Below are 23,881 nucleotides of genomic sequence, written 5' to 3'. Positions count from 1 at the left end.
ATAATGCATGGCAGCGTCTCGGGCTTGCTGCGGGAATGCTAATTAGACGCCAGTGGCACTTCCCCGCCACAGGTCAGCCCAGGCGGCACACTGCCTGCGGCGGGAGGTGTTGGGAGTGCTTATCAGCAGACTGGACGGTCCACATCGTTGTTTTTTACTCATAAACCATGTCGACTCTCCAAAATCCACACAACTAATCTGAGCCTTGCTGCTGAGAATATCCACTGTGGTTTTGGACCAACTCCTAGACGGAGTAGCCGCAGCTGCAGTCAGCTGCCCTCAGGACTAGCAGGCTCAGAGGTGTAATCAGTCTGTGTGCAGCTCTCTGATGTGGGGACTCCGGCGAGGCTGGCTCCCCGCCCTGAGATTTGGAATGAAATGCCCAGTTTGATCCAGCATGCTTTCAGCGTTACGTGCCTTTGCTCTCTGAGACAGCAGACTGTTTCGGCTGCTTTGGGGGCCATGATGGTGGAATGGGTTTTCTTGGACAAAGAAACGCTTCTGAGCTAGCCCGGGTCTAAGTGGCAACTTCAAGAAGAGCCTCCTTTGACCTCTTTTCGGCCGCGCAAAGCTTAGAAGTGAGAGATCTGAAACTGGCAATGAGCGCGTCGGCCTCAGGGCCGTGGCAGAGAATAGCATGCGTACGCCCCAGACCTGCGCTGCGTGTAGAACAGCAGGCCAGCGGCTTCATGGCCCAGTAGTACAGACACTGACCTTGGAACCGGATGTGAAACTTAGTGTGTGACGTTAATAAATGACTTACCTTCCAGACCTCAGTTTTCTCCTCTGTCCAGTGGAGCTAATGGTACGTCTTCTCTGTGTCAAATCAAAGGACGCGTTGCACCTGAAAGCCTTTGTGAAGTGAAACCACCTTGCAAATAGGAGGTCCCTTACTAGTGGGTGGAGGTCTCAGGGGAAGTGCAGTGCTGGGAACAGAAGGTTGTTGCCTGGGTTTTTTTCAAGTGGAGAATAATGGAGATACAGTAATCTACCTAATGGAAATTGTAATGCAGTGGAAATTAGAGAACAAATTAGCCAAGCTTTTCACTGACCTGCAAGAGGGAAATTGGAGAAGAATTTACAGTATTTTATTGCTTGTCTTTGCATTATTCCTTCGTGGCCCAAGGCCTTTTTTTTTTTTTTTTTTTTTTTGGCTCAGTATTTAGAAAAGGCAGCAGTCTTAAAAATCTTGTGTTTGGGAAAATATTGAAGCAAGAAGTAATTAAATGTGCTCTATTTAAGGAAGAAAATAGTGCAGTGGTCACTTCTGGCTTCTGCTTTCTGAACTCAGTTAATGCCCTAGGATCACAGAGAATAGCGCTTGTCCTGTGCTTGTTCCCCTTATTAAGCTCTGCATGTGGCCCAATTAATACAGTGATCCCAGAAGGCACGGGAGGCGGGAGGCGGTGGCGGCTTTGTACTCGTGCCTTAAGGGTGGGGGAGGGGCCATGTTCTCTGCTCGGCTCCCTCCTGTCGCAGGCCTGGCGTGGAGTTGCCTCTGCGTGAGGCTGGGCGCCTGTGCCTTGGCGCTGCAGATTCCCCCCTGTGACACACAATGTGTGAACTCCCAATGCCTCGCGTAGAGCTGGTCCATCTTCTCTGTGGGTCAGAGGCAGGAGCGATTGTGGATGAAATTAGAGATGTGGGAGGGGTCCGTGTGGATGAGAAATGGTGAGGTGGTTCATCCAACCAGAAAAGAGCTGTCTGTTTCTGGGGCTCCGTCTCAGGGAGAAGGAACCCGCATTGTGTCCTGTCAGCCGCAGGGCAGAGCCACGTGAGGTCTCCCAACAAAAAGGGATATTGGCAGGGTGGCCATTTCAGCACACAGTGTGTAAGAATGCCTCCTTTGATCCAGGTAGACTTGGCAGGGCTTGCTTTTTTGTTGTTTTGTTTGTTCCCTCACCTCTAGATGTTTTTTCAAGGGACACAGCTTTCGGTCCTGCAGCTGGTTCTGAAGGACAGAGGGTGGTGGGTGACAAGAATGACACCAACGACCTAAAGTAAAGGGGAGAAAAGAGGGTCTCCCTGGGGGACTCTGGACACTCGGTGTTCTCGGGCCCCTGTGGCACTGTAGGCCATGGGCCCCATGACTCAGTGGCCACTGTCGTTGGCCCCCAGATGGAGCGGCAGCGCCTTGCTCGAGAGAAGCAAATGAGGGAGGAGGCAGAGCGCACGAGGGATGAGCTGGAGAGGAGGCTGCTGCAGATGAAGGAAGAAGCAACGATGGCCAACGAAGCCCTGGTGATTGCTGGGGGGGTCTGGGCCCCAGGAAGCTCCATGGGGACACGCATGCGTTTTGGGAGTTAGGCCTCTTGACGACCACAGATTAGTAACATGTGCTTTGACATTCCAGCTAAATAACAAAACGGTGCCTTTTCTTTCCACCTGTGTCGGCGGAGGCAGACTCAGGTGGAGTTCATGTGCAGCCAGGCCCCACTTTCACCGGGCGCGCCTTGAAAGCAGGGCTTCTCAGCTGGCACTGGGGCCAGATCGCCCTGTGTGGTGGGAGCCGAAAGTGCAAGAGGGGGGTGTGTAGCAATGTCCCTGACCCCTGCCCGCTAGGTGCCAGTAGCACCCCCTCACCCCCCATTTGTGACAAATAAAAATGTCTCCAGACATTATTAGCTGTCTCCCAGGGGGCAAAGTCACCGCTGGTTTGAACCACTGATTTAAAAGGAGAGAACAAGGTAAAGTTGGTTTTCTCCCTCATAAAGCATACGCCTCAGCTCATGAAGATACTAAGAAAGGTACTTTCTTCTTGCTCCTCATGGGCAGAACCTGAAGGGCCTTTCCGAAAAGGTGAGGGTGTGGCTTGTCATCCCTTGCCCGAGTGTCATCTGACGGGACATTCAGTGGCAGGGCGCCAGGGAGTCCGAGGCCCTGGTTCTCTCTGACCTGAGTGTCTGAGGCCAGATCTGGATGGGATGACAGGCACGTGATCCCTATCCCAGCTGACAGTGCTCTTCTCCAGATGCGGTCTGAGGAGACGGCTGACCTGTTGGCAGAAAAGGCCCAAATCACGGAGGAGGAGGCAAAACTCCTGGCACAGAAGGCCGCAGAGGCCGAACAGGAAATGCAGCGCATCAAGGCCACAGCCATTCGGACAGAGGAAGAGAAGCGCCTGATGGAGCAGAAGGTGCTGGAGGCCGAGGTGCTGGCGCTGAAGATGGCCGAGGAGTCAGAGAGGAGGTTAGAGGTGGGGAGTCCTGGGCCCGGGCCGGGCGAGGGGCCCTTCAGTGATAACCTGGCCCCGAGGCAGAGCTTGACTGCATGTGTCTGCAAGCTGCTCTCTCTCTGGGGCAGGGGGGAGGCTCGTCCCTTGACAGGTTGGTGAGGACTGGTACTTAAGTCGGTGTGGGCTTTGGGGGCTGGAACTAGCGGAAAGGCTCAGGAACACGGCTCTCTTGTCGAGTGGACCTCTGGTCGTGCTTGTGCCTGTGATAGACTGCCGTCCCTCTGAGAGCCGTGTTTCCAGGAAAGTCATCAAGCACGGCCGCAGACTACTTTTAGCTGAGGAGCTGTAAGGGGGCTCTTACGTTTAAAAAATGTGGTTCTTTTCCCTTTTCATTTAGGGGACATGTGGGGAGACAGCAGCTATTTACCTTTAACGAAGTAAGGAGGAACCCGCTTCCCTGCAGCCCTTCTTGGCTCTAAGGCTCCTGAGGCAGATAGGAGGGGAGGGCCGGGGTCCTCTTTGTGGCCATCTCACGACCAGGTTGAAGGATGGAACTGTAGTCTGTACTTTTCAAAGACTATTCTAGGCTTGGGATTGTTCTGGTCCTGCAACCTTCAGATAAACACTGGCACATTCCCCACAGCATTTGGCTCTGTTGATTTAGAACACTTGAATTTGGCTCTTTGCTACCAAGGTGCATTCACAACACTTTCCTCTCCACTTTTTGCATGTCATTCTGAGAATATGGTTCTTTGTTTCCTGCCCTGTCTCAGGCCCCTTTCTTTCTGTGTGTGGGTCTCTCCCCCTCTGACTGATGCATGTTAGGCTGGGCCCCCTGGGTCCTGTGTCTTGCAGGGTGAGGTGCAAGGCCCTCAGCATTGGTGCCCGTCTTCTTGCCTGAGGTTGGCCCCAGGCCTGCAGTTGTTGTACTTGGGGGCTGTGAAGAATCCGTTCTGTCACATCCTGCCCTTCGTGATCCAGTATAAGCCCTTTGATCCACTGTACTGTACCTTTGCCCAGCCCACGCTCACCCAGAAGTGAAGCAGAGGAAGCTGCTGGCCCCTCCCCCACCTCTCCCTCTCTACCAGCTCCAAAGATTTGAACTTGACTCCTGCCCACTGGCTTCCCTGCTCTCCCGGTTTAGATTTACCATCGCATTGAACAGTCCTCAGGAATGTTGTCCTTGCTTTGGAAGGTCTGATTTTCACATAAATGTCCCCCCAGCCACTCGCCTTGTTTGCCACATCTGGGGCCATCCTCAGGGTTAACCCACGTCCCTCCTCTCCAGGGGGATAGTGGGGAAGAGGGCTCTCTTTCCTCCAGCCGTCACTTTGGTGGAACTGACTGTCTCCTCCCTCCTTTGCAGGGCCAAGGAGGCAGATCAGCTGAAGCAGGACCTGCAAGAAGCCCGTGAGGCAGAGCGAAGAGCCAAGCAAAAGCTCCTGGAAATCACGACCAAGCCCACATACCCGGTGAGCCTGGCTGTGGGCTGCTGGCCTGCAGCTGCTTCAGGCCTCGTTGCCTCCCCTCCCCTCCCAGCCCTTCCATTCCCATGGCGGTGCCACAGCAGAGTGAGTGATGCTGAGGGCCTGTGGCTGGGGACTGGATAGAATGCCTGGTCTGCCATTTGGCCTTGGACGAGTCACCTTTCTGGTTGCCTAGATAACGGCAGCCGGGCCTTCCCCAGCTCTGAAATGTTTACCTTATTCTAAGTAACATAGTCCCAGATTATCCTCCAGAGAGGATAGCCTCTTGATGCCAAGCTGTGTGTAATCTTCAGCTCCCTTGTATACCATGTACTGTCATTGTAGTTCTGGGCAGGGGCACCCTGTGTACCTCAGAGTGAACTATTGCCAGGTAAGAACCAGTTTCCAGACTCAATTTTGGGATAAGGAGGCAGACTTCAATTAAACAGGGTCACACAGTGAAGAGAGAAGTCTCTTCCCTTCCCATCCTCTGTGCATTCAGTTCGGCAGACTGTTCTGTTCCACGTAATACCAGGCAGCTGCAGAGTCTGTATCCAGACAGGGGGCACAGGGCCCTCAAGGAGAATGTAGCCCAGGCTGCAGGGGCAGGGGAGGCATAGGATGGCACCTGAGTTGGCTTCTAAAGGGTAAGTGGGAACTAGCTAGGTGGGAGAGAGACGGGGGGTTATTCTCAGCCAACACACAGACGTGCCCATGGCACAAACGCACGCACCACACACTTGTATGGCATATGCAGCAAAGGGGTGCACGGGGCCACAGAGACGAAGCAGCCCAGGGTCTGAGGTGGAGGGAAATGGGAGCAGTTTGCTGTTGTCATCTGTTCTGCTTCTCTGTGGCTGTGTGACAGGCCACCCCAAGCCAGCCCTGTAGCTCGAACAGCCATTCCATATTCTTGCTCATGGCTCGGTGGGCTGAGTGGGCCGATGGTCCTGCCTCAGGATCTCTACCGCTGTCCGGGCTGGGCACCTGAGATGTGTGTGGTTTTAAAACATACACTGGAGTAGGGTTCCTGGCTGGCTTGGTCGGTAGAGCGTGCGACTCGATCTCACGATTGAGGGTTTGAGTCCCATGTTGGGTGTAGAGATCACTCAAAAATAAAATCTTTAAAAATTTAGGAATAAATAAAATAAAACAAAACATACACTGGAGCAAACTTTATACGCTCTTCAAACAGTAAATAAATAAAATAAGTACTGGAGGAGTTCATCCGTATCAGCCTTTTAATCATATCTCGTGGTATAGATGGATTGTAATTCATTTAAGCAGTCCCCTGTGGTTGGCTATTTAGTCTGTTTTCTTCTGCAATTGTGAACAAAACTGTGGAAAATATCCCTGAGCACAAATCTTCGCACATACAGTGAATATCCTGGCAGAATAAATTCTCATAAATAGAGCTGTGGGGTCAGGTTTTTCCATCCAGATGCTCTCCACAGAGGTCGTACGAGTGTCTTTTCTTACCCACAGTGCAGCGCTGAGCGCCCGTCTTTTCGGAAATTTTGGTGAGGTATAACATACGTACAGAGAAGTGCCCAATTATAACTGTACAGCTTGATGAAATCTCAGAAACTGAACACACCCATGCACCCAGCACCCAAATCAGAAAACAGAACGTTCTAGTACCCCAGAAGCCCCCTCTCAGCACCACCTTCAACACCCACACAGGCAGTCTGCCTCAGGCCTTGTCATCGTCTCAGATGAGTGCTCTGGGCCTCTACCCTTTCCCAGACGCCGTCCCAAACTCAGCCAAGGATCCAAGGATGAAAGAGAGGCAGATCCTGCCCTTAGGAAACTTGCCAACAATAAAAGAATAAGACACAGCCAAAAAGGATTTTTTACAGGGCGGAGTTAGGGAAGTGCCATAACAGAACCAGAAACACAGTGTTAACGCATAGCAAAGAAGAGTTGCCATCTGGCTGAGAGGGATCTAGAAAGACTTTGGTGAAAAATCCTAGTACTTGAGAAGGGCCCTGAGAGATGACATGTAGGGAGAGGAATGGTTTAAGCAAAGGATGAAATGGTACTGTTCACGATTTGTTAGGGCAAGTGGGAGGAGAAGCTAGACTAGATTGGGGCCATGTTTTAGGTGACCCTTTGTTCTGGGATGAGAAAGTCCTCAAATCTGATCTCTCCATCCTCTGCTTCAAGCCCTGCTCTGGCTTCATAGTCTGAATCCAAGCCCCTCAGCATGCAGGGGAGCTCTGTAGGGTCTGGTCACGGTCTCCCAGCCTGCTCCCCACGCTGGCACTGCAGACCCTCAGCATTCTTGCTGAGCCTTGTCTGCGCTGCCCAGTACCATGCCCCTTTTCCTCTGGCATATCCTCTGATGCCAGTAGAAGCAGCATGTCTTCTAGCATGCCTTCCGCAGCTCCCTCGGCCACTGCTCACCCTCTGGCTACAGCATCTACCGTACTTAACCATAACAATCTGTGAGCACCTCTGTTTCCTGAATGATACTTTCAGCTGTTCAGAGCTAGGGACTCTGTCTTGTTCTCTGCATCTCCAGCTCCTAGCCCAGGGCCTGAGAGCTTCCTCAATGAAGAAGTGGGTGGGAGTTTGTGTTTAAGTTGGCTGAGTATGAAGACCTGTTAAAGGTTTGAGGGGAGAGGAATGATTTACCTGGTTTTGAGATCTTTGGGGTCGATCACCTGGCAGCAGCCAGTGTGGGTAGATTGGAGGAGGAGAAACGGGCGACAGTTGTGATGTGAGGCCATGGTGGTGCTGGGAGGGAGGCAGGGCCCAAGCTGTGCCCATTGCTTCTGTGGCTGCTGGAGGGTGGGTGGTCAACACAGCAGTGTCCCCGTTCTCATAGAACCTGGCCCTCCTAACTGGAGACTTCTCATTCATAGCCTATGAACCCAATTCCAGCACCGTTGCCTCCTGACATACCAAGCTTCAACCTCATCGGTGACAGCCTGTCTTTCGACTTCAAGGATACTGACATGAAGCGGCTTTCCATGGAGATAGAGAAAGAAAAGTACGTAGTCCCCCTGACCTCCGTGCTGCCAGCCGGTGAGCTAGAGCGGGGCCACCTGGGCCTGGGAAAACTGGAGGATCACTGCAGGAGGCTGTCACTAGCTCCCGCAGGGGTTGCTCTGTTCCCATCTTCCAGAGGAAGAATGTCCTCATCAGAAGTGAAGCACATCACACCAGCAATCAGTCTTGCAGGATAACAGTGATTCTTGATTGGTGACCTGGAGTTTACGGTGGCTCAAAACCTCATCTACAGGCTAGGACTGGTTGTCAGGGATCTCCGAGTCCGTCAGACTGCTGTTCACACGGGGATAGAGCCTGTGATAATGTCCGAACACGGTAACAGAACAGGTTTCCCGGTTATGTGCTCTGGTGGTTGAGACCGGTGGCACTTCCCGTGTCTAGAGCAAGGGTAAGCAGAGAGACTCAGGCTCAAGGCCGAGGAAAGCAAACGTCCAGGTCAGGCTAGCCCTGCTGCATGGGGCAGCCCCGAGCTGAGCCCTGCATGCCCTGTTATAGCAGCTTTGCTGTGCGCTCCTTTGTTTCATGGTTGGTGGAACCGAGGTGGCAAGGAGTCTCACTGCAGAAGTCTGACTATGGTCCCCCCAGTTCCCAGCCATAGGCAAATTGGCTGCTTGTGCCACAGCGTGCTGGAGAACCATGTACTGAGTGCCTGGGTGGCAGAGCTTTCTAGCTTTGTCTCATTTCATTCCCGCTAACTAGCATCAAGCTGACATCCGAGGTGGGTTTTAGTGTGCCATTTATAAATGAAATCTACAGCATTTAATGAACTCATCCAGCATCACATGGCTGATGAGGGGCAGAACGAGGATTCAGCTCTGAGCCCGTGTGAGGCTCTGTGCTCTCACCTTGTCCAGTATCCTTGGGATAGCTCTCTCGGGACACTGTCTCCTTGGAGCCCAGGGCGCAACCATGAGCCTTTCTATCTGTGGTGTCTGCTGTCCGAGGTGCCCTTCCAGCCTTTCTCCATTGACCAGGCACAGTGAGCATTTCATGGTTGTGACTGGGGTGAGGCTACATCCTGTTCTGGGTCCTGCTTTTTTTATAGTTTGTGTTTTCTTATTACCCATGCACGTGACAGACTCCACATACCAGCCATGGGCATCACTACAGAATGTTCCTGGTGTTTGTGTTGCATGGTTAGCCTTATGCTCTTAGAGGTGGACACTTTGAGGAGGATTTCCAGATTTTTCACCATCATAGATAGAGTATCTATCTATCTGTGGTCGGGATCTTTTTCTTCCTGGTGTTGGCTGAGTGAGCTTCCACCCTCTTTAGGAGATGACATCCCAAAACAAGTAAGGATGTGGCCAGGGCCTATCAGAAGAGGTCACTTGGATAGAATCACTTATCCAAGAAGGGTTGAAACAGGAGATTGTTTTGGATGCCAGGAGTTTTGATTCATTGTGTCGTTACTTGTGCAGAACTAAAAGCTATCTGCGGTAACGGGCATTTGTAGAGCACTTTCTGAGAGTTTACCAGGGGCCTTTCCTATGCTTTATTTTACTTAACTGCGACTACAGCCCTGTGAGCATTACCCCAATCTCATGGACGAGGAAACAGACTCAGACCTGTTAGGTGAGGCCCCGGCTCCCCCAGCCCGGGAGTGGACCCCAGGCTGCAGACCCTGGATCCTGTGTCATACTGCCGCCAGAGCCGTGATGCACAATGTCCTCTTGCCGGCAGAGTGGAGTATATGGAGAAGAGCAAGCATTTGCAGGAGCAGCTCAATGAACTCAAGACCGAGATCGAGGCCCTGAAACTCAAAGAGAGGGAGACAGCCTTGGATATTCTGCACAACGAGAACTCTGACCGGGGTGGCACCAGCAGCAAGCACAATACCATAAAGAAGGTACCGAGTCTCCTGTCCTTCACTGATCAGGACAGTCATTAATGAAATGTGAGGTTGGCATCTGGTTTCCTGAGTAGCCGAGTTGTTAGACTATTATCATTTTTTATACGTACTTAGTTGAGGAAATTTTTTAACTCACGCCAGAAAGGGAATTTAATCCACCAGTGACTGTGAGCCCATTGGCTTGATGGAAGGGGAGTCTGTTAAAAGCTCTGATGAAATGAATCACTGTTACGAGACGGGTTTTGATCCATCATTTAGCAGGAAAGCAGTTCTGTCTTTTAAGCCAAGGGGAGTTCTGCCCAGGGAGCTGCCTTACTTCATGAAAAAGGAAAATGAAACGGAGACTGTTGAGTATGGACTCTCCCTCTAGTCTTTTTGGGTTTTTAAGTGGCAAGGACTATAAAAACAATTCTGTTCTTGCTTTAAAGAAAGCAACTTCTGAATTTTAACTTACACAAAAGTGTCTAGAAGAACCTTAATGTTTTAAAAGGTGAGACTTTATTTATGTTGCTAGCAGCTTCAGATCGTTCCCTACTGATATTTTGAGCTTTCACCGTTTTAGGGAAGGTTAATCCCATGTACATGTCAGCCCAAGAGTGTACTTTTCTCATGTTGGGCAAAGCAGAAATGACCTCTCCTGCTGGTCGTCTGCTCCTGACTGATAGTCCAGAGTCAGGCTTTACCTGTAAAAGAGGTGTCATTAAGGTTAGACTGTTCATTGAGTTTCGACCATGATAGTTCAGATAGGTTTACTGTTTTAATCTTTACCTTAGTCTTTAAAGTGGTGTCCCAGGTTAAGGAGTCTCTGTGGGTTTTTTTTTCTTTTTTAAAAAGATTTTTATTTTTAAAAAATTTATTTTTTTGAGAGAGAGCAAGATAGCAAGAGAGAGCATGAGCAGGGGGCGGGAAGAGGGAGAAGCAGGCCCCCGCTGAGCAGGGAGCCTGCCGTGGGGCTCAGTCCCAGGACCCCGGGATCATGACCTGAGCCGAAGGCAGATGCTTTACAGACTGAGCCACCCAGGCGCCCCAGGAGTATCTGTTTTCAATAGTTGAGCTGTATGTGAAAACTCCTGAGGGCTCCGTAGCTCCTTGCCATTGTTGATGGGTACAGTCGGTAGAGCATTCCTTTTACTAGCATAACCAAAAAGGAAAGGCCTTTCCCCATTCCATATTCTTCTTTCCTCTGGCTCCTGTCATTTACTGGGTTTCCCTTCCAAAACGAAATTATTAAACAATTAGCAAAAGAGGAGCTAAAGTGAGGCGTCAGCCAGGGAGCCAAGAGGTAAAATGACAACTGGGCCAGTGAGCCAGTCAGCCCTCGAAGGAGCTGCCTCAGGCTCCCCTGCCCCGGCCCCCGGTTCCTCATCTGGGCACCCGGAGTAGTCTCATCTTTGCAGCTGCTGCGGTGAGTCGGGCCCTCAGCCACGGGAACCTGGAGTGCTGAAAGCCAGAGAGACCTGTTTCTAAGCCATAAAAATAAACAAATGAAGTCACTTGTCACAATTTCAGGTCTGTCTGAGCATTTTGCAAATGGCACATGTGGCATTGTTGATATCACAGGGTATGTTTTTGTTTTTCTTCATTTTATTTTTCTGGTTTAGCCTCAAGCCCAAGGCAGAAGACCTATCTGCATTTGAGCCCTCAAAGTAGGTTATTCCCAGGTACTCTGTATGTGGTGATGGTACTACCCTCTGTGATACTAACCCATGCATGAGCTTGCCTGTCTCTGTCCCTGGGCCATGCTGAGCCCTCCCGAGGGCAGGTGGCGCCCGGATACTGGCCGCAGCATGCTTTGAGTCTGAGAGCAGGCATCGCACCCTCTGGGGCCAGACCAGCCTCCAGGGGTCCAGAAGGCTGCCTCGTTCTGAAGAGCATGTCATGGGGCTGTAGGACCGGCTGTCCTTCACATCTTGTGTCATCGTTGGGCTGGGGATGGTCATGGCTTCTTGTCCAGTGAGGTCTGTCTGAAAGTCCTTTGTCTCAGTGGTGTAGTCCTTAGATAAATAGCCCTAGCATGGAAACGGGATTTGAGTGTCTTTAACTCAAGATCAAGACCTTTTATGTGGTGACAGCTTCTGAAGACCCATGGTCATACCCGGCTACTTCTGGTGGTGGCAGGAAGAGGCTGCCCGCACACCCTCATTTTCTTTTTCTTTTTTTTTTTTTTTTTAAGATTTTTTAAAAATTTATTTATTTGACAGAGATAGAGACAGCCAGTGAGAGAGGGAACACAAGCAGGGGGAGTGGGAGAGGAAGAAGCAGGCTCATAGCAGAGGAGCCTGATGTGGGGCTCGATCCCATAACGCCGGGATCACGCCCTGAGCCGAAGGCAGACGCTTAACCGCTGTGCCACCCAGGCGCCCCTTTCTGTACACGACCATTTTCTTTCCAAGTAAAGCAAACCACCAGCACAGTGGTCTGATTTGTAGTCAGTCTAAGTGGACCGTCTGTCCGGCGCTCTAAAGGCTGTCTCTGCTCCGGCTCCGCCACAGCCTGGGGCAGAGTCATGGTCAGCGTGAACTCACATTGGGACAGTCGCTGGCACCCGGTAGATGAGCAGTCAGTGGTTGTTGAGTGAATTAATGGAATGATTGCTGCTTTCCTTCTGCAGCAGTTCATCATCGTCCCAACGTGCCTTGGCAGTGGGGAGAATTTATTATGCCCGGTAATAACGTGGCATCCTCCCTCTGTCCTCACCTGATCCCCGGCGGTACGCAAGCCGGTGGGCCCACCAACTCCTGACCGTCATGTAGGATGAGTCCTTTGGTGTCCTTACCGCAGTTTCTGCTATTAGAATAAGATAAGCTCATTGGAAGCCATCTACCAAAAAGTGAGATCTGGCATAAGATAGATCTTATTTGCGGTTGTTATCCAAGCAAGAGAGGTTAGCTATTAAAGTCCCAGATGGATCTCATTACAAGGTGGATTCTATCTGTCAGTGGTTCCAAGAACCCATAGCATGAACCCCGATCTGTGTGTGATGCTTTGAGTTAGCAGGCTCCTCTTTCTTCAGCTTTCATACTGCACGTTGGCTTCGAACACCCCAACACCAAGCAGTGCACGCTGTGAGCAGGGCAGTATGACCAACCCCGGAACTGGGCAGGCCAAGCGGATCACCTGTCAGGTAGTGACCCCAGGGTGCCCAGAAGACCGTGGGGTGGATCCACTGTGGTCTCCTGGACTCCACGGCTCGCACAGGGTCCAGCAGAAAGTCCCTTCTCGGCTGAGCCTGTGCTGTCAGCTATGCCTGCGTATGACCATACCATTCCACCTTGAGAGGATTTCATCTTTCTTCTTTCTGTAATGATTCAGAACGTTTAGATTCTTCGGGGGCCTGATTTTGTCTGTCAGTTCTCACTGAGCTCTTATTATAGACAAATGAGGTTTGATTTGTAGTCAAATTTGTACTGCTCCTAGGACATTCACAGAAGCCTTTTTTTTTTTTTTTTAAACATCTTGATGTGAACTTGTTTTCAAAGCAGGCTGCCATGTTCCAGTTAATCAAGAATTCTGATTACTTGAGGGTTAATAAAAGCATGGACTTGGCTTTTAATACAGCTGGACTTATCTCAGGATCACTAGATGAAATAATGGAGTTTTTGCTATACGTGAAGTTTGATACCCTTTCCGTTGTCTGGACTTCCGGTGGTCCCTGCAGCCAGTGACCACGCTCGCCGAGCAGCTACCTGCCTGTACCAGGGTAGCTCTGGCGTTGGGCCAGAGTGAGCCTCGCTGAAGGGAAACACCACGGTGGGCTTTGGAAGTGCGGCCGCCTAGAATGTGAAGGGCGGAGCTCCATCTACAAAGTCCAGGATGAGATATGTAAGGGCTGGTGGTGAACTTCAGAGTTTCCAGTGTCCTGAGCGCTCATTAGTCTTGGTTCAAACCAGCCTGCACTGCTTTTTGTTCTGTTTTCAGTGTTTTCTGATCATAGATTTCTTTAAGAAAAGAATGGGTCTGCCTGCCCACCATGACCTGGGCACGTTCCTCCTCCTCCTCGCCTTCAGTACTCCTCTGCCTGCCCGCGAGGCCTCCGTGTCCGACACTGCGCGGTACCCTCGGGGGCTGAGGAGCGCTTAAGCTAATTCCAGGGGTTTACCCTTAAGTTCAGGGGTTGCCATGTTCCCTTGGAAATGCCAAGAGGCTGTCTGGTCTGGTTAACTGAGCTTACCACTGCTCTGCCACGTACTTTCTCCATAAGTCTTACTTTCTCTTAAAGCCCGGTGTCCTCACCTGTAAAAAGGGAATAAAACAGTCCTTAACGCCCAGGATTGTTATGAGGATTAAATGAGATAATACACAGGAAAGAGTTCACCATAACAGCCCAGCAATTAATTAATTAATGTGTTTGGAGGTAAAAACTTTGAAAAAGCCAGAATTAACTTCCCTGGTTCTTTTTACAAATCTGATTTGAGTTTGCAGGGGTATATTTTTGCTCCTCCTGCTAATCTTAACTCCCCACATTTCCACCCCCCCAAAACTGATACTCAGTGCAACTGGTTTGGCATTTGCACCTGACTCGGAGGGGCACCTAGTGATCAAAAGCTGCCCCTAAGAACCTAGGCTCATTTCATTCTCAGGGAGTGCGACAGTGACACATATTCCTGGCCCCTGAGTCTTTCGAGTGAGGGAGTGAGGTCCGGCAGTGAGGCTGGGGTGAGGGGGACACAGGTGTCGTGGGTTTCAGAGCCACAGTGCTGATGAGGTGAGTGGTGGCCAGCTGTGCCGCACACTTGGGAGGTGAAAATGCAGTCCCGGAGTTTGCACATGTCAAGGTCCTGCTTTCATCCCCTCTCAAGGGACAGGTTTCACTCCCCAATCCTGAGCTGGTCTGAGTGCCTGTAAATGTGTCATCATTTTTGTGCCCCCGATCTCCAAGGAAGCACAGGATTTCAAAGGAAATTGACAGATGCAAAATCATGGGGTTTGTAGAGCTTAGAAAGCTTATTTTATTAATAAAGTAAATGGTTTGAGCCATGAAGGTCCAGCTGTGGTTTGCGCTGGTGGAGGAACAGGAATGAGGAACCTTGACAGTTCTCTGAAGCTGTAGCCGCCTCTCGGCTCAGGAAGACATAAAAGTCCAATGTCATCTTCAATTTGCGTGGACTCCCCTTGGAGACGCAGGGCTGGCAACGTGAAGTAGAATACTTAAAACACCCAGGGAAGCAATAAGTCACAGGCTGAGATTGAACACGCGTGAAAGGCGTCTCCCACAATTAAAACAAATGGCCAGAGCCTCCCTGGTGACCTCTGGTTGGCCGCCTCTGAACGGTTTCCGTTGGTCACGTGTGCTTCATGTGTTCAGCCCTTCAGTGACCCCGGTCGCTCAATCCAAGTGGCTCTGCCTGCTTTGGAAACTGAGCACTGCCTGGTGTGACATTCTCTGCCCTGACATCAAAGGGAGCGCACTGGCTCCCCGGCTCCAGAACCTTTTGTTGTTGAAAGGTGGCAGAGGCGGGAGGAGGTGCAGGAGAAGAAAGGGGGATGGGCGCAGGGTGGGAGCAAGGATTAGCAAGGAGCAACAGCATGGCAGGTGTGGATAGAAAACACTCGGAAGAGAGGGCAGTGGCGAATTCTTCCCCGCTTTGTGGGAAGCCCAGGGAAGGTGTTGGGAGGCGTGGGCTGGTCTCAGGGAGCATGGTCTTTCTGGACAGGACACCTGGGCTCATCCCCAAGGGCCACTCCTACCTCACACACGCACCAGCTAGATGTCCACGGCCCTCTCCACTGGTGAGGGCTTACTGTTGTCTTGCCTGTTTCTGGTAGCTCTCTAGATAGAAGGTTCTGTCAGCCTCTTTTCCGAAAGACCACGACCTAGTTCCTCTTTTTGGTTGGGAGACTTCACCCAGTCAGGCAGTTGCCCTTTGGGGAGGCGTTGAGGAGCGTACAAAACCTGCTTTGCCCTCCTAGGATATTTTACAGCCATTTGGAAGTGCTTGAGGACATTATTGGGCCTTATTGGATGCAGTAAAACATCCTATTTGGTCCCTCAGCTCTGAAGATGTGTTTCAGTGCAGCTTTCCTCCGGCACCTGATTTGTTACTGCAACAGTGGGAGGGAAGACACGGGATGCAAACTCATTCTGCGGGCTGGAGGTTCTGTTCTTACGATCCTTGCCGTGATTTCCCTTCTGATATTGGCAATTTGAAAATGACATCAGTATATCTGCACCTTCTTGCTGAGGTATTCGGCGCTCAGAGTACGCCGTGGCTGTGAGTTAGCCTCTACCTGCCCAGTGAGGTGAATCAGGCTGTTTAGTCCACTTACCAGGCGGAGGAATGGGGTAGCGAGGAACGGGGTAGCGAAGGGCCGTGCCAGCATCACACGGGCGGCTCAAGACACAGGCACACCTCCGTTTCCAGGCATCTTCCTGATTTAGGTCCCTAAAGGATTAATGTTACGAAAGACACCCTCTGGGTTTTCCCTGGCTGATTTCTCTCCAGAGCAGATAAAGAAGCTAATACCAAACTGAATGAATGTGTTAATTGGGATGGACTTGGCCTTTCATCCCACCTCTGCTTAGGGATAAGTGTGCGCACAGCTCTCTCCCCGTGCACATCACCAGATGGCATTTGGGTGCAAGCCGTCACTAGCAAGACGGCAGAAATGCTTAATCTGGCCACTTTACAGCAACTGTCCCCCCTTCCCTGGCGCTGCCCCCTCGACTCTGATTTGGAACGGGGAATGTTGATTACACCCGAAACCGAAGATTATGTTGGAATTTGCCGCTGTTGGATTTGGCTGTCACCTTTCTGCTCCAGAGTTGGCTTTCTCCTGGTGGATCCCAGCGCCAGAGAATCTGCCTGTCCTTTTGAATCTGTGCCCTCCCCCGCTCCTTCGTTTTCAATATGTAGTGGTGGAGAGGAAGTATAACATGATTTTAGGGCTTGCATTTCAATTCCACTGCATTTTTATGGGACAAGCAGAGTCTCCGAGCCTAGAGTTATTAGGTTAGTATCTAAAATGGGTTCAGCGTTGTGGGTCTTATTGTTTAAAATGAGTTCGACGGTCCCCCTCCCACCTTCCTTTCTCCTCCCTCTGGATGAGTAGATTGAAGCAAGGCCTCCAGAGACTAGTTGGAGGAATCCTGGTGCTCTGATTAGTTTTGTTCTCCCAGCTTAATTGTAGAGCCTCCTTTCTCTTGTCACTGATAGCCGAAGTGGCTCTGTGTCCTGCCTACCCCCACGCCGCCCCTTTTTGCTTTAGGAACAAGATTATCACAATGTGGCCTTGTGAATCAATTTTCTGTATGTGCTGATGAAAGTGTAATTCATTCTTAATCAAGCAGCCTTGCTGCTGCAGGCTCCGTGCCGGAATACATTTCGCTACTCTCCCATCACTTTGGGAAATGATTCCCACAAAAGGACTTTTAGAGGAGAGCTGGAAGGAGAGTTGGCAGCCCGCCTCGTGTTGTGTTTTTCCAGCAGGGGGCACTCTTGGGAATGATGCCGGAGGATCCTTTGTAGCCGGCCTCCTTCCCCTGGTGGGCAGGCTGGGAGGGGTTGGTGAGCCTGCTGCTTGTCACAGGTGCCTTCCAGGCTTGCTATCCCCAGACCCCGGAGCCCTTTCTCAGAAGTGGGCAAGTGCCAGATCGTCGTATCCTGATGGGCTGCCTGAAATGCTTACCCAGTGAGCAGGAACCAGTTGAGTCTGCATCTGGCGTGCATGCCTGGGTTGGGGAGAACCTGTAGGGCACCTGCTTCTGCCGAGGCTTGAGAGAATCCAGCCGCCTCTGTCTTTTTAAGGAGACGTATGTGTCTCCCGTATCTGAACTTGTGATCAGATGGATGTGTCCGTGTGGTGATACCACAGAGTTGTGGTAGCTTGAAAGAGGTGTAGCTTTCTAAGTGGCTCCCTCTCCTGCCCTTTCCCAGCCTGGTGGCTGCTGCAGACAACTGGCAGTTGGACGGACACATGGGCAGGAGAGAGGACCCTGCCAGGCTCGTGGCTGTCGATGCTGGGCTGGAAGAAGGGTCCAGGCCCAACAGGTGGATGAGAGCCCCTGTAAGATAAAAACCAAGCTGTAGAGATCTACAGCAGGGAAAGCAAAGGAAGTTTGTCTCCTCAGAATGGAATTGGATTAGTGACAGACTTGAACAGCCGGTTCAGTCAAAAGAGAACTTAATTCCTCCTGTATTATTCACACGGCTGATTTTAATCAGATGTGAAGAGACAGCTGGAAGAGAGAAGCGGGTCAGCCCAGTGCCTGGTGAGGAAACTTCATGTTCTTCTAGTCATCTTCAGGGAACTGGCGAGAGCACTGCGGGCTGGGGGCTTTGTGCAGGGACTCTGTGGCGTACAGCTTCCGGAGGAGCTGGGCATGACCTCCAGGAGCCCCATGGCTGGCCCTTGTCTGGAGTCGGTGTGACTTTTGAATGGCGCGTGGCAGACATGGCTAGTTGTGTTCAGGCGGAGCTCTAGCCGCTTGTCCTCAGAAGGAATCAGAGAAGGCGCAGCAGATTCCGCAGGTCCCAGCGTGTTGCGGCCATTGTCCGCGACGCATCCTGAGGCTTTCACCACCTACTGAAGTTGGGAGGAGACCTCTTCCTGGTCGAGCGTGGAGATAAGCCTTGGCAGTGTGGTCATGGAGCCCACACCGCAAGTACTTGGGGAATTGCCCTTGCTCCTAGAGGCAGTGCCCCCCGCCCCCAGCAGCTCAGGCTGGAGGGCGAGGAGGGCTATTGCTGGGCCGCCAAAGAGAGTGCGGGGTGGTGGTGGTGGGGCTCACGGGACTGGCTTCAGTTCTCACAGTGTGACCTGCGGGAGGGAGGTGAGGGCCTTCGTCAGGCTGTCTCTGTGGCGCTGTGAGGAGAGAGCCGGGCCTGTCACTGAGTGAGAAGGCCGACCAAACGCTGACATGGGCTCGTACACCTTAGGGCATGGGAGGGTGGCAGGGAAACCAGGACGCTTGTTAGCCCGTTCTCATGAGCACGCAAAGACGCACAGAGGCAGTTTGTTTTCTGAAGGGCTTGCTCTGTGCCATGATCCTCTGAGCCTTCCCCTTCTCTCCCGCCTGTAGCTGTACAGTCAACGTGACAGTCAGTGAGCTCTCTAGAAACAGCAGGTGGTGACAGATCCCACAGGTGAGAGGAACCAGGCTGGAGCACAGCTGGGAGCTGCTGTTGGCAGTGCCCGAGAGGCCCTCCTGACCTCTGCCCCTGGGCTTCTGAGTCCCCGGGCAGAGGAAAGAAGCCCAAGGCTGGTGCTTGCAGACCCTCCTCTCACTTCCTGCCTCCCCCACCCGCTTTCCTGCACGAGCGAGCGCAGGGAGAGCTGGCTAGCTCAGGAGGAGGACATTTTGATGTTTAAGATAAAGGATGCTGCTGAAGGGAGAGCAGACCGAGGCCGGGGTGGTGACTGGACAGGTTCCAGCAGCAGATAAGTGGGCTTGTGGAGGTAATTTCCTCAGACGGCAGGGTCCCTAATGGAATTAGGACCGCCAGGAATCACACAGTAGTCAGGTCTGCCTGTGGACTGATGCAGGAGGCTCCCAGTATCCCCAGCGGCAGCAGTCCTGTCAGCCCCCTCTGTGTGGTGGGTCTGCCTGTCCCTGTAGCAGCCTAGTGCCTTATGGAAGACCGTGGTACTCTCTCCTCTTGCCGAGGCCACATGTCTGCGGTGCTTTCCTACTTCTGTGTGGCCGGTATTTGACTTTGCTCCAGACCTTTCCTCGGGCTGGGGTACCGCTTCTGCTCTTGCAGGATAAGAGGTCAGGCTGAGCCCCTGCCGTGCAGTGTTGGGTGGGGATCCAGGGAAGCATCTTACCCACCCGAAGAGGGCTTTGCATAACACGTGCTTGAGTAACTGGAATCTGGCGCTCTGGAGCTGCCAAAACCTTCCCCTGGCACCTCGAGGGGACAGCCAGCACGCAACTCGGGTAGTGGATCCAGGAATTCTTGGAGCCAACATTGGACAAACGGGCGGAAGGCTCTTGGAGGCCCCCACAGCCTGGGCTTCCTGCTTGGGGAAGTGGCCAGGCCTCTCGGGGGCATCCTCTTGCCCTGCCTCGGAGGCCGTGAGGGCCAGCCCAGTGCGTGAGCCTGCCTTCCCCTGCACTGCCTCTAACCTGCCCTCTGCCCTGCTCCCCCACGGGAGGGAGAGGAGCCAGAGCTGGGGGTAGGGGGGAAAATGTGGTGCTGTGATTAGTAATAACAGCTGTTGAGTTCTCGGCGCACGTCACGCATGGTGCTAAGTAGTTACGGTGCTTCCCAGTAACTCTGCACGTCCCCCTGTGAGAAAGGGGTGCCACCACCCCCGCTTCACAGTGGGCAGCTGAGACCACAGCAAGTAGGTGACCTGCCCAGGGCCACCCACCTGGTCAGTGGCTTTGGATCAGGCAGCCTGGCTCTGCCTCTGTGTGACTCAGTGTGTGGAAGGGCTGTGGGCATCTCCCTGTCCCCCTGAGGAGCCCACCTGAGGTCTTCTTGGGAGTATGGAAGAAACCTGAGTGGAGATATTGGGTTTCACACCTTTAAAAAAAAAAAAAGATGTATTTATTTATTTTAGAGAGCGAGAGAGCACGTGTGCGTGAGCATGAGTGGGGGTGGGGGGCAGAGGGAGAGGGAGAGAAAATCTCAAGCAGACTCCAAGCTGAGCACAGAGCCTGACACGAGGCTCGATCCCAGGACCCTGAAATCATGACCCAAGCTGAAACCAAGTTGGACTCTTCACTACCTGTGCCATCCAGGAGCCTCTGGGTTTCGCACCTTTTGATTTAAACTCTCCCCCGAGAGGATTTTGTCCCAGTGATTCTCGGGTTCTCTTTCTTCTTTCCCGGTTACCGTTGTGAGTCCCATTATCATAGAGTACATAACTCCTGGTCGTTCTCCTCTGACTGAATTTAGGGAGAAACCCATCCAAACTTGGCTCCCTTGTAGAGGGAGTTCCATTTAAGCAGAGAAATGAAAGCTCTCTCCATTCCTAATAGAGCTGGGTTTTCCAGAGGGCTTCTGGAATTGGTTCCACTGAAGAAGACAGCTCGGATGCCTCCCTACACTCAGCTTGTTAGTCAGGAACTTCAAGGCCACAAGATTTGGCAGGGTTTAAAGAGCCGGCTCTCAAGCTGTCTCATTTGAGCACACTGACGCTTCCTGTTTGATGGAGAAGCTATGGCTTTCGAGCCTCCCTCCCCCACCCTTTAGGGAGCTGAGATAATACGAAGGACTTTTTAGATTTAGAGACTGGCAGAGGACAAGGGAATGGGCTGGACCATCCAGCTGGCTTCTGTGGTTTAACTCCAGAGGGAAGAGGCTCAAAGAGGTCGAGGGTGTCCACTGAGGCCACACAGCAAGCTGGTGACAAAGGAGAATTAGTGCCCGGGCCTTCTCAGCCCCGTGTGGAGCTCTTGCCTTTCGCATGCATCCCACCATTTCTCTCTAGCCTACATTTGATTCATTCAACAAACATTGTTGGAGCTGCTACTAGGTATGAAGCAGTAAGCTTAGTGGGTTTGGGGGATTTGAAGATGAACGGCATGTACCCCGTGTCCCCCTTCCCTGAAGACCCTCCTTTGCGAAGTCCAGGAGCTGGATGTAGAACACAGTCTCACCCAAGTGGGTGATGTCAGGAGGGGAGCCAGGGCATTGCAGGAGTCCCGTGCCAGATGCTTCTGTTGGGGGAGATCCTGGAAGTGGCCTCCTGAGTCAGGGGATTAGGGTTCAGCAGTTCAGGGGGTCACAAATTCTAGTGCCTTTTCCACCACGCCAGGAGCTCAACCACTGATCATCCCCCCTCCCTTCTGCTGCTTCCCCACCCTGTGCTTCTCAGGACAGCAGCCTTCCTGGGAAGGCCTTGTAGTTTCCAGACAGCACTGCCCCATGGGCACTGTCCTCCTTGCCCGAACCAGCCCCAACTAGAAAGCTCATTGCCTCCCAGCTTGTCGATGGAAACTCCCTCTGAGCTGCCAGGTCATGGGCAAGTCTGCTTTAGGGGCCACCAGGGGAACCAGCAGTGGAAGGGACACATGCCTCCTTGTCTGACACAGGCCTGCCTTTCCTGAGGCTTGTACTGCCAAGCTGGTCCTCTGAGCCTTACATCCCAGGTGACACGGCCACAGGCAGGGCCCCACAGAGGCACGTTAGAGACTCCTGTAGACGGGAACGTGAGACCCTCTGACAGTGTCCAGGGATCTGCTGCCCTCTGTGAAAGGATGACATTGATGACACTTTCCTGCTGACATGCTTCTGTCCACCAGCCATCCCTCCTGGCATGTCCTCATTTGTCACTTCCTGATTTGAGTTCCTGGGCAAATCTGGAAACTTACTTGGGAGCTTCTTCAGCGTCTGTCTGAGCAGTCTTCCCTTTCACTCCAAACCAGCCCTGAGGTTAGTCCCCAAGGCAGGACGGCACGTGTCATGAAAGCAGAAATCCAGCCCCGTTTCAACCTCTTCTCTGCTTCTTTGCAGCTCACCTTGCAGAGCGCCAAGTCCCGAGTGGCCTTCTTTGAAGAGCTCTAGCAGGTTCCCAGCCACCCAGGATCTGTCGCATCTGCTGCTCCCGGCACCAGAGGGATGGGTCAGCCACCATGGGAGTCATCGTAGGTGGGCTGGCTGGGAGCTTCCGTGGGAACTCTGGAACTTTGCCCAGCTGAGTGGAGAGCCCAACCCCCTTCACGTGCAATTGCCTTGAACTGTGACCTGCAGAGAGCTCTCTCGTGGGGTTCTAGTTCTTTTTAAAATTTTTAAAGAAGTATTTGTCTTTCCTTATCTGATGTGGGGTTCCATACTTCCTTTGTCAAAGGCACCCTGAGGTGTGTGTCTCACTGTCCAGTGCTGACCTCCCCAGTCCAGAGAAGTGGTTGTGGGGAGTGAAGTGCACAGGAGCCCTGCAGACGGGGAGGCTGGTGCCACTGCCCCCACCCCACCCTGGGTTCCAGAACATTCATCTCCTCCACTGGTGAGGAACTGGCATGCGAGGAGTTGGCCCGCCTGAGCCCAGGCCCAGAGCGGCCTGCCTGCCACATGTCATCGGTGAGCCAGCCTGTGGCTCATGACAGGCCACGCGATGGGTCTTCAGCCCAGGCGCCCCCGAGGCTGCGCTCTGGCTGCCAGCTGGTGGGGAATGGGAAAGGCAGCTGTGACTGGGGGAAGACTTTAGGCAGAAGATGTGATGACGGGCTGCCTGCCAGCAAAGGGGCAGGGAGGCCAGCAGAGCTGTGTAGGAATCTGTTCCACACAGAACATTCGCTCCCCTTCTTTTGCCACCTCAGACCAGGGTCCAAGAGGCAGGCGGGAGCTGCGTGGCTTCCTCACCCCCTTCAGCCTTAGTCTTTCCTGCCTGGGGCGGACTGGTGTAGTCAGCACCTGGTAGCCCGGCCAGGTTCCGTGAGGGCTCTGAGGCCCCAGTCTGTGTGGCTGACCTGAATCACCTTTCCCTCTGGCCACGTGCCGGCAAGCCCTTCCTAAGCCTTGATTGTATTGTGCCTCCTTCTGGTGTTGCCCTTGTACCCCAGACGGCCCTTTACTTTGTATTCCCCCTTGGGCCATGTGGGGTCCCGTGTGCTCCTCCCAGCACAAGCCAGATGCACAGGCCCGGCGTCCCCTCACTGTCGGTGCTTGGCGGCTGCTGTGCACGGCTCCCTGCCACTAGGGCAGCAGGAGGTCAAGAGCCACCCGCATGGCACCACGCTCCTTAGTTTGGGGCCACTTTCTTTTCTCTGTGGTTTGGTGGTGCTGCGTGACCCACCAGCCATTCAGATCCTTCCAGTAGGGCTGTTACACAGAGCAGGAGATAAGTCTGAACCAGCAAAAAGAGGCTTATGAAGTGGAGACATGTGAGGGCCTGGAGATTTCCTGAGAGAGGGGGTGTCTCTGGCTGTCCTGCGTGGTTTTGAGAAACTCTTCTGCCTTCTGTCCACAGTCAGGCTGACCTGACGGTGTCCCAGGCTGGCCACCCCCCATCTGGGGCCACCCTGCCCTGAGGAAGGCAGCCCTCTGGGTCCCCAAGCCCCTTAGGGCATGCAGGGTGGACATCTGGATGCCAAGTGTGGATGGCTGTGGCTGAGAGAGCTTCCTTGTGTCTCCCTGTCCCTCAAAAGCCTCTTCCCCCGAGATGTGGCCCCGGTGAAGGAAGTCCTGAGGCGTCTGTAACGTGGGGCCTGGCCCTTGTGTTGAGGCTCTGTCTCCGCAGGCTCACCAGCCATCCCTGGATTTCCATGACGAGTTACTTTCCTCCTGACCTGTAAATTGAATCTGTAACAGTGGCTGTGGGCACAGGAGCATTGTAGTGGTTTATATAAATGTTGTCGGGCTTTGTTTTTTTATTATTTAACTGCTGTGTGTGTGTTCCAAGTCCGGGAAATGCCGAGCCACATGGCCACAAGGGAGCCAGCTGGCATGTGAGCTGTGGCAGGAGCACCCTGGGGCCCGAGAGCAG

At 52.7% G+C, this 23,881-nt stretch overlaps 1 protein-coding gene across 5 annotated transcripts in view; it reads left to right on the top strand.

Annotated features, from left to right (window-relative positions):
• Nucleotides 1-22,212, top strand: part of NF2 (neurofibromin 2) — a 75,119-nt gene extending 52,907 nt beyond the window's left edge. For 2 of the 5 annotated variants that reach the window (XM_019795678.2, XM_011220206.3), the window contains 7 exons: nt 2,119-2,241; nt 2,972-3,189; nt 4,542-4,647; nt 7,509-7,636; nt 9,340-9,505; nt 11,110-11,154; nt 21,913-22,212. In XM_019795678.2, the coding sequence (XP_019651237.1) occupies nt 2,119-2,241; nt 2,972-3,189; nt 4,542-4,647; nt 7,509-7,636; nt 9,340-9,505; nt 11,110-11,145 (777 nt within the window). In that variant the 3' untranslated portion in view covers nt 11,146-11,154; nt 21,913-22,212. Of the gene's footprint in view, nt 1-2,118; nt 2,242-2,971; nt 3,190-4,541; nt 4,648-7,508; nt 7,637-9,339; nt 9,513-11,109; nt 11,238-21,912 lie in introns of those variants that run through there. The other 3 variants (XM_019795677.2, XM_002915580.4, XM_034639696.1) reach the window with 2 other exon arrangements.
• The last annotated feature ends 1,669 nt before the right edge of the window (nt 22,213-23,881 follow it).

Source organism: Ailuropoda melanoleuca, chromosome 12, assembly GCF_002007445.2.
Source record: "Ailuropoda melanoleuca isolate Jingjing chromosome 12, ASM200744v2, whole genome shotgun sequence".
Taxonomy (NCBI): Eukaryota; Metazoa; Chordata; class Mammalia; order Carnivora; family Ursidae; genus Ailuropoda; species Ailuropoda melanoleuca.
Note: the sequence above shows the minus strand (reverse complement) of the source record. Positions and strands in the feature narration are given on the sequence as shown.